Below are 10,629 nucleotides of genomic sequence, written 5' to 3' on the forward strand. Positions count from 1 at the left end.
TGAAGATTAAAGATTTCTCCAAGCCCATAGTTTCTCATTTCACCACTAACAGGCATGATCACACTGATCTCTCCATCTGCATTCTCAAAGTTGGGTTTCTTAACTCCTATAGCAAAAAGACATCTGAAACTAAAATGATCCCGAAACTTGGTTCACACCTTCCCCTTCTCTAAACGACAAACCTGTTTTCTTCTAAGTCTCTCTATTCATTTGTTGGTTTCATTTCGCACCTCTCCTCACCTCTCTCGACCTCGCACCACTTGATTGCCTTTACCCTGCTCCCACCTCCTCCTCTCTCTTGGCTTTTGTTCTCCCAAACTATATTATCGTTGCCGACTGCCCTATCTTTCTTACACCCGAAGAAGGCTCCATAGCCAAAACGTTGCCTTTTCTTTCTTCTCTTTTCAGCATGGAATAAACCTATTACTTATACATTGCATACTGTACATTCATGTGCCTGTGTTTGTTTTACCAGTCATTCTACATACTGATGCTCATTTCAGTTTCAATATGACTTTCATGTGTTAAAACAAAACGACAGGTCATCACAGGGTACACACAGACACAATCACACACACTCACATCGGGGCCAATTTTCCAAGTAGCCCATTAACCTACCAGTACAGTATGTATTTGGAATATGGGAGGAAACCAGAGGACCCAAATGAAACCCTCATGAACACTGGCAAAAATCTCCATGCTGACTGACATAAAAATCCATTACACATCAATAAAAACCTAATTCAAAATTCGAATAGATACCACTATATATACCAGTAGAGAAGATGCAGAAATGTTGACAAATAATGGAATTAAAGTTAAACATTGACAAATAGAACAAAGGCGAATTGCCATGAACCTTTTTTAAATTTATTGCACAATTTCACATTGATTTGACATGTAAAATATGGTCAGAATTTAAAATGAAATTCACCTTAAAGGTAAAGGTTTATAGATTGCAACAGTTAAAAGCCCTAGAATGTCATCTATTTTCCTATTTGCATAGTACACATTTTCTCCAAGAGTCTCTTTAAAATATCACTGATGAATTCACGTTAGTAATTCTGAACAAGCAGGTAAATCAAACAATAATACAATTATTATTAATGATGTTTCATACTATGATGGTATGGTAAGTAAACTCACAGGAGAATGTCTTTCAGGGTATAGTTCTAGGTCTGTGAAGGATACATTATGTCTCAAGTCTTGCTCATTGAAAGCTAAGCTATTTGATAACATAAATGATCAAGACTAGAGGTCTAAATAAATGCATCCTGCGAGATAAAGGTATAAAATGTTAGAGTTTTACTTATGATGCTCCTTTTGAAGGATTACAATGTTTACTCTTTTAGGAACATTGAAGTCCAATGATGTATTATTTTATCACATTTTTTAATGTGCAAGTAATCCCATACGACAATTGACTTTGTATTTATTCTTTACATACATTCCTTTGTGTAAGCACACCTTACTTACCAGAAGACCACACCCCTTGATAAATGCCAATAGGAATAAGTCTCAGCATGGGAGAATGCACACAAACCAGTTTTATATTTATTGCAATTGTAAAATCACCTAATAACAGCAGTTCAGTATACGATCTTTTCATATAACCCAAACAATTTGATAAATTTGATTTTTTATTTCTTGGATGATAAATATGGCAAAACAGATAATGTAAGGGAGATTAGTATGAAACAGAAAGAGAAGTACAGTTAACAATGTGAATGGTACATTCTTCAAGCAATCCAAATAAATCATTGTGGTGATATATTTCCTTGTCTTGACTTTTTTCCAATCTAAATTTTAATCACTGTCACACATTTAATTAGAAATGTTATGTTAAAAAATCACATCACAAAATAACAACAAAGCACTTTTATATTATGTGTTATAAATGACATAAGTGAGATTATTAAAGATCCTAGGTCACTATTGATAGGAGCAAGGATGTCCTGCACAATCTGGTCTACCTAAATTTTATCCCTTAATTTAACTGGAGAAGTTATTGCTCACACTTGATCTGCTGTGTAGCCAGACTGATGGAGATAATGGTTGCTGCATGTTAGTGCTGTAGGATCCTAATCTTATGATGATGTCATAAACGTTTGCCAAAGCCACACACCATAAATTGAAGTAAAAGAAAATGAATGAGTTTCCCTAGAAGGTACATAATAGTTTTGTCATACACTTCCAGATGTAGGAATCAGTACTATGCATCTGAAAAAAAAGTTATTCACTGATGTATTGACACAACTGATATGTTTGTTTATTAAATTGCATTTTATTGATAATGACATCTCCCCGATAAAAGCTTATTAAGATGCTACTTTTAATTAACCAATAAGAGATCCAGGAAACTGATACTTGTGTTAAAAAATCATGTAAGTTTAAAACTTATAAAAGGTTTATATGTTTTTTTGTCTTATCTAATAGCCTATTTTAATGGAACTCCCCGTTGCCCATGCTTTTGCACATGAACTCTAAAATGATAAAAGGGTTTCCTGTTTGACGGTCCTGGATCTCTTGACATTGTAGATCAATACGCCACACAGCAGGAGGACAGCAACAGCAAAAGCTCCTGCAAAGACTCTGGTGCTTGTATTCATAACCACATTCGAAGCTGGAAGAGACCAGACAATTTAATTGCCATTAAGAAATGAAATTGCAGCATAAAAACATGCCCAGTTTTCAGTGTCAAACATTGCACATTAAAACTTTATTTAATGGCCACACTTTCTAATTATATTTAAAATTATCTGCTTATTAGGAAGTTTTAAGAAACCTATTAAAATTGGTTTAAATATCCTTTTAAAATAAAGCAAAACAAAGACCCTTGATATAGATCAGTTGAAGAAAGCACATTTCTCTATCTTTCTTCTTAGTTGTACTGATGTCATATTTTTATAGTGTATGCTTAAATGCTTCAAAACCATTTTCACTTTCAATAATGCTACCCTACATTTCACAAAAGTGTTTACATTAAACACCACCTATTTTGTCCAGTGATAAAGCACAGCTGTGTTTGACTGACAGTCTTCTCTTTTTTTATCCACATATCAGCAAAGGTATTCCTTTCAGAATTCATTTTGGTGGGTACGGTACTTGAAATTTCAAAATGAAATGCCAAAGCAAACAAACATATAAATTCTTTATCTAGGACACTCTTTAGAGGTGTTCTACTTACCTCTTTTTCCCAGAGCCCTTTTGGCAGCACACAGAGGTCCTTGGGAAATATAGTGTCTTTCGGTCTCTGAGGACAGGGATCTCCTGCGACGAGCAGAGTTCGGAGTGCAGCCCTGGGCACACCTGCTGTCAGCATCTCCAGCATCACATAGAATCACAGTGCAGCTGATGTACACCTAATGCCAGGAAAATGCACATAAAACAACCTTATTAAAAAGTGCCTTATTATTTTAGTAATGCTAAATCACCTTTAAAACTAATGTTCAGTTATTTAGATCTTAAATCTTCTTAAAATAACTATATGCAAAGGGAGTTGAAATGCAGTAAAACACAGCAAATAATGTTTAGAAAGTTTAATTTATTTTGTGTATCAGAAAATTGGTCACTATTAATTTGATCTTATACTGGACACCAGTAGGCTTCAGATTTTGTGACAAATTTAATATATATATAGACTCAATTTAATACCTGCTCTACCTGTTCCACAATGAAACAGACACATTCAATCTGTTGTAACTAAAGCAGTCAGTTTGATTGAGAATTGAGGCTATTTCCCTGAATAAAACCTCATGTTACCTGGTCAAAATCCCCAATGAATTTGAAAGCCTTCATTCCAAACCTGAATTCAATTCCATCATGTGAATAGACAACTACTGTGTCATCCTTGATGCACCTGTAAAACAACAAGTTAACAGATTGCTGAACATTATGTTGTGGTAGTTGAAAAATGCAACCTTCTGGCGGTTTTAAACATTCTTGTATCCATGAAGGAAAAGAAATACAGTAGAAAAATACTGAAATGTTATAAGGGGCACTTTTTCTAAACTGAGATATTCAGGGAAATACTGTATGTGTGTATCCCTTCCTAGGAGCACTGTCTGCCAGATTCAGTCTTTCTTATGTTTCTTGCTGAAAAGTCCTAACTCTTCTGAACACTTTCCAGAATACAGCAAGCCAACACCTTACCCATCTTTCATGATGTCATAGTATATCGAGTCATTGGGGTCATCATGTGGGGATGCCCTGCAGGACTCCACAAAGAGCTTAGTGTTTGCAAGAGAAGAGTGAGCCTGGATGCTAATGTAGAGCAAGTCTTGGAGTTCCACTTCCAGAGGGTAAGTGTTAGGGTCGATCATTTCGCTGAAATTACTGCTGGTGTAGAACTCAAACACATAGCCAAAGCTGCCGAAGCCAGCCTCTGTGAACACATAGGCGGACTTGTGGGTCTTGAAATTGGATGTTATCCGACCCTTCTTGGAGTAGGTACACGTGAACGGTATTGCAATTAGGTGTTTCCTGGTTATCACATCCCTGATATCGTCAACTGATACTATTTCATTTTTGAAAGTGAGATCAGTTGCGGTTTCCTGCAGAACGAGAAAAGGCAGAAAAGCTGTAATATAGTGTAGCAAGTGTTCTACATATTGTGAATTCTTATGAACTGAGCATACAATAGAAAAACCCTAATTCTCCAACACTGGTAAGATCTTCATATATACATGTATAAACGAATAATGTAAATATATCTACAAATGTATATAACAATGCACTATGTAGTGAAAATTGTGAAGATATTGATATCATACATTTTAAAATACTACCTCAAGCTGTGTTCCACATGAGTTTAGTGACACAGTTGCCAATACATGAGATTCATTAGATGTCAATGTACACGATGGGTCATTAAGGCGTAAGTGACTTTCATGAAGTCCTCTAATTGACGACTTGTTCAGAGAAATGGTCATAGTGTTCTCAGTGCATACAACGTCAGCTTCACCTGATGAATAAAAACATCAATATTTATTAAGCTTAAAAGGCATTAATGACTACATAATACTATATACTGTTTAAATGTAGTAATATTAACTCATTAACACAATTACAGGATAAATACTGAATATACAGTAATGCAAATTGTTATACAATATTGATATGTATACAGTTAATTCCATTAAACTGAGCTGTTTTCAGGCTAAAATAATGTTAATGAAAATTATTACATCATTAAACCAGCTACAGCCTTTACTTTAACATACTGTATAATACTACTATCATGACTACAACTACTAATAATCTTACCAGAACGTGAATGGAATCTTTCAACAGCTACTATTATGCATCTCATTTCAGACTGACTGCAAAATGTCAAAGAGAATAATCATTAGGCATTTTTAATACAACACAGTATTCAGAAAAATAAAAACAGAAGCTTATCTACAGGAGACATATTGTACCTCTCGGTTGTTTCCGCAGCATAGCAAATGGGGATGCGGTGATATAATTCTCTTTCCTCTGGCGTCCAATTTATCCTTGCCTGTAGGATTCCACTGGTGTTGTTATAAACGTGTTTTATTAGGTTTGGTGGGCCACTGATCTGGAAGTCATAGATCCTTTTTTTTCAAAAAAGGAAAAATAAACCACACTCAGAAAACAGATTCTGGTATGTACAATATTTAATTCATCCCTAATATAGACAGATGCATTCTTATACATTTCTGTATGCAAGAAATATAATAATCATAATATCACATCATTTTATATGAATGGCTTAAAGGAAAGAGGAATAACATCACCTATACATACATAATTTTTATTCTTCCAAACACCAAAGGCTTATGCTAGACATCAAACATTAAGACATCAAATAGGCTTACATTCCCTGTGTGGCTTGAGCTTTGACATGAAACTGAAACTCCTGGCCAGCTGTGACATGAAACATGTCACCATGAGATGGTGTTGGAGGTAGAAACTGTGGTATCAAAATCCCAAGGTCACAGGTAGACAGAGGTGGAAGAACTGCAATACAGTGCAGTAAAGAATAATACATGTAAATGTATCTGTTAGGGTTAGGGTACTTCTAAAAGCAAGCAAGAGTTGCCATGAATTATAGGACACATTAATATTATTGAGTACTTGTAAGGATAATACAGTTATCTGTGGCTGTTTAACAAAAAATACATCTCACTATAGACAGTTCTGCTTTCTAGCACTATAAAATGGTTTATCACAGCCAAATGTATGTTGATTTTACATGCATGTGCCTTTGAATACCTTTTTCTGAGGTATAAAACCATTGTGAATTAAATTTACACAGAACACTTACTCTCTATGGCAAATTGCAAGGGCAATTTACTGAGTGCAGCAGTGTTGTTGTCTGTGTTTTGGGAAAAGGGGAGCCTGACAGATGAGGTCCCATCTTCATATGTTAGGGATATCATTTGCTTTGGGAAATCCTCAATTACCAGCTCAAATACATGAGCACCAATGCTTGTAGTGTTTATAATATGCAAAGTACACAGATTCTGAAAAAGAAAATCAGTTAGAACATTAAATTAATTTTTAATTGGCAGCTGAGGAGGAGATTATTTGTAGGAAACAATTATTTTAATATTGATATATTAATATATACAGCAAGCATTCACACCTGACTTAATCAGCTCTGTCTTCATGTGGCTATTTTCCAAAAACATCTAATTGAGGTAGCAATTATCAATCTAACAATGATACGCCATCCTTTTATTAAAAAAAAAATTCTGCCACTTTTATGCTACAGGGTATTACTCATTTCAACACATTCAAGAACATCCAACAGCCGCTGTTCATTGTACTATAGATGTAAGCAATTTAGTTATGAAACCACTAACAGTATGAGTTCACCATCGCACCAACATTGCGTTTTCCCATGAAGCTGTCCGAGCTGTGGATATTACCTCACTCAGGCGGAAGGCGGGGTTTTGGGAACATGATGCACACTCTCCGCTGGCTGCTTGCCCAAACCTGCAATGGACATGATCACTGTCGGGATCATGGGCCAGCAGCCTGATAGTTGTCATACAGTTCTGGGGTACTCTTCAAAACACACAAAGAAACATGATGTTACGGACTGTTGATGACTTTGCAGCAGCTGTAGAGGTATACTTTCTATACTTTTTAAAATATTGTATTTAAATATTCTACAGCACCCAACTTGTGCATTAAGTGTCAATCTTAAGGATACAATTGTGAGTGATTTTAAAAGGGAACTTGATGATAGAGTGTAATGCGAGTAATATCCATTTTTCAAGATGTTTCTCATCAATATTATATTGGTATTAAACAGAAAACAAGGGGTTTGACAGTACACTTTTAGGTCAATAGAACTGTGTTTCTTTTCCATTCTGGGGTCAGATTGGTTTCCTTCCCTACTCTGCCACGATTATTTTAATTGTTTTTAAGTCCATGCTATTTCACCCTGTATTTTTTTTTCGGTTACATTTTTGTGCTTCTAATAACTATGAGGTTTACATGAGAATTGTAATGGTACATGTATTCCCCCCCAAGAAAAAAGTAAGGAAAGAGGCTGCCATGTATTGTCACCAGTCCAAGGCCCACTTGTTTAATGCAGACACCAATAAGTCGTTAAGTAGTTGTTTCATTGGCATTACAGGTACAATCAAGGAGCTGACCGTATTGAAGATAGTCATGAGAATGCATCTGCGGGTACTTGTATATTTGCTATGAAAAAGTTTTTATGCCAGAAGCACTGGATGTTCTGCCTATATACTGTAATCTACAGTGTAGATGCTTGATCTTTACTAATCAAGGCGTGCATTCCTAATAAACATAACACAAAGAAGATTAAACTCCAATACACCTGACTTCTGAAATATAGAGTAATAATAATAATAATAATAATTGCTTACACTTATATAGCGCTTTTCTGGACACTCCCCTCAAAGCGCTTTACAGGTAATGGGGACTCCCCTCCACCACCACCAATATGCAGCATCCACTTGGATGATGCGACGGCAGCCATAGTGCACCAGAACGCTCACCACACATCAGCTATCAGTGGGGAGGAGAGCAGAGTAATGTAGCCAATTCATAGAAGGGGATTATTAGGAGGCCATGATTGGTAAGGGCCAATTGGAAATTTGGCCAGGACACCGGGGTTACACCCCTACTCTTTTCGAGAAGTGCCCTGGGATTAGAGTAGTGGGTCCTACATTAATTTATGCCAGAGCCTGCACATTTATCCGCGTTTCTTCCTCAGTGACTACCTGCATTCCTACCGGCATTATAGCCGGCTACAAGTTCCTTAAAAATGTCACAGACCTGATCGCCGATAGCATTGTGGTAACTGGAGATCTATTGAGCAGACTTGAATCAGATCGATTTCCCATATCCACATGAGTCAGCAGCTGCCAGTTTGATGTTCCAAGAACATTAGAGATCCAGCAGCAGTCTGCGGCCCTATTTCAGTCGGAAAAGAAATAATGCTGCATTCAGTAATACGAGTGCTTGTTCCTAGAAATATTCTCTATAATCTGTTCATCATCAAACATTTGAATCAATGTAATTGACTTTAATAGACATAATAGACAGGCTATCTATGATAATTGATTTGTTACCAGATTCTAGAGTTTGGTAAATTAGTATGTTCAAAATAAAAATGCCCTTCAACTAGTTCGCCATAACACTGAAAAAATGTGTTTTTTTTTACATTTTCAGGATCTGCTTACCTCAATTCAAATGGCTTATCGCTTGAGAGGTTTCTTAATATGTATCCTTCTGATTGGCACCATTGCCCAAGGTTATTATCCCTGGCTACATCCACAACTGCAGCATCAACAACCTCCCCACAGTCTCCATTCTGGCAGTTCCAGCTGTGCTCATGGTTGCAGGACCCATTGGAGGTCTCCTTGTAACGGAAGTCCACCTACAAAGCATGTTGGGGTATTTAACTGAAAGCAAATGCGGTATTCACCCACTGATATTATGTTCGTTTGCTTCGTATTTTCTATGTATTAAATTTTCTTTTAAATGTTTAGCCATATATCAAATATGCCAGTGATCCAGCCAAAATTAAGAAATAAAAACAATCTTTTCTGTTACTGTCCATGAATATGAAAATTGTGACCATTATCTGTGTTTTTGTTCCAGTTTCTATGTCTAATTATTCTGTTGTCTTGGAACAATAATTATTGTTGTGTTCTTTGTTTAAAGAAAGTGTGATTTATTTATGTCTACAATTTTTGTAAGCATTTGGAATCAGCTCTGTAACGCAGTCCATCTTTGAGTGTTAAGGCATAAAAAATTTCACAAAAATTTTGTGAAATGAGCAGTGAAATACATACAGTATCCCAATCATTAACTTTTTCTTATCAGGAAATATAGGGGTCATTGGACTGTACATGTATATTTTCAGAACATAAAGTAAAGAATCTTGTGTACACAACATATGCATTTTTTTTAATTAAAAATTGAAATAAGTATTTAGAACACTGTTGAAAATTTTCATATTTTGAGTGGATGACAATTAGTGCCTTTTCACAAAATGCAAAGGTGTTTAATATTTGAATTTAAGGGCTTATGTTTTTTTTAGTACACTTCTACATTGTCCTGTATCAGTTTCAAAATTCCATTCAAAATGGCTGATCAAATAAACAAGAAACTATTCACCTTTCTCACGTTCTCTGCCTCCCCATGTTGAATTGAAACTTTCCTTGTCTCCATATGTAGTACACATTATGAATTTAACTTACCATAATAGAACCATCAGGATTTTTTCTAATGGGCATAAAAGTCATTAACCCGCCTTGCATGTGTCCTGCAGTGCCTACAGAGATCAAGAAACTAAAAAGCCATAACTCGTAAAGAGCCATTGTTGCTTGATGTCTCTCCTTCAGCAACTGAAAAGATAAAAAAATCTTGTCCTTTGCTTTGTTGTAAAATGCCCTGGGCTGACAGGTAAGAACAAAAGAAAGAAATATCACGTGCTATGTAAATATTCACAGCAACGTCTTCCTGCTATTCAAACATTTTTCTGACTGATCATTTTCATTTCAATTTTGCACTTGTAATTTACCACATAGGGACTCATTGTTCCTATTAAAAGAGCTTTGTTAATGATTTTTTAATGAAATTCTAAAATTGAAATGAAAATGAAAGTCTCCAAAAGTTAAGAATGTAGTTTATATAGAGGTAACTTCAGAATGCTTTCCAGACAAATGCACTAAATGCATTGGTTGACAAATTGTAAAGTGATATTTGTGCGAGACAGAAACAAATTAATAAATTCTTAATGTATTCAACAGATGAAATGCCAAATGAACACACACTTGTTGATACTGAGTGCATTAACTGTGACAAGACTGAAGTAATGCTTATTGGCAACCCCCCATCAACTTCGTAAAGCCAGTCCTGTAAACCTATCTGTAGATGGTTTTGTAATTGAGCTTCAATCAAAATTGAAAAACCTTGGGGTTATATCCGATTCTGGCTTAACATTCGACCAACATGTGCAGCATACTGTCAAAACATCTTTTTTCACCTTAGAAATATCACTAGACTATGCCCTATGCTATCACTAACTGTGGCTGAGAAGCTGATCAACACATTTGTGTTCTCTCGAATTGACTACTGCAATGCTCTACTCGCTGGGGTATCTAAATCTACTCTGAA

General features: G+C 35.7%; 1 protein-coding gene across 1 annotated transcript; it reads right to left on the reverse strand.

Annotated features, from left to right (window-relative positions):
- Positions 1 to 1,536: 1,536 nt before the first annotated feature.
- LOC148645608 (uncharacterized) lies at positions 1,537 to 9,857 on the reverse strand. Its single transcript, XM_088612123.1, has 13 exons — positions 9,711 to 9,857; positions 8,688 to 8,884; positions 8,281 to 8,418; positions 6,897 to 7,035; positions 6,290 to 6,488; positions 5,841 to 5,982; positions 5,421 to 5,576; positions 5,266 to 5,321; positions 4,788 to 4,963; positions 4,153 to 4,553; positions 3,763 to 3,859; positions 3,188 to 3,362; positions 1,537 to 2,623 (listed from the first exon to the last, which is right to left on the reverse strand). Exons 1-13 carry the CDS (start codon positions 9,828 to 9,830, stop codon positions 2,484 to 2,486), a joined length of 2,136 nt encoding a protein of 711 aa, XP_088468249.1. The 5' UTR covers positions 9,831 to 9,857; the 3' UTR covers positions 1,537 to 2,483.
- Positions 9,858 to 10,629: the final 772 nt, after the last annotated feature.

The sequence above is a fragment of the Lepisosteus platostomus genome, chromosome 18 (assembly GCF_059453375.1).
Source record: "Lepisosteus platostomus isolate fLepPlt1 chromosome 18, fLepPlt1.hap1, whole genome shotgun sequence".
Taxonomy (NCBI): domain Eukaryota; kingdom Metazoa; phylum Chordata; class Actinopteri; order Semionotiformes; family Lepisosteidae; genus Lepisosteus; species Lepisosteus platostomus.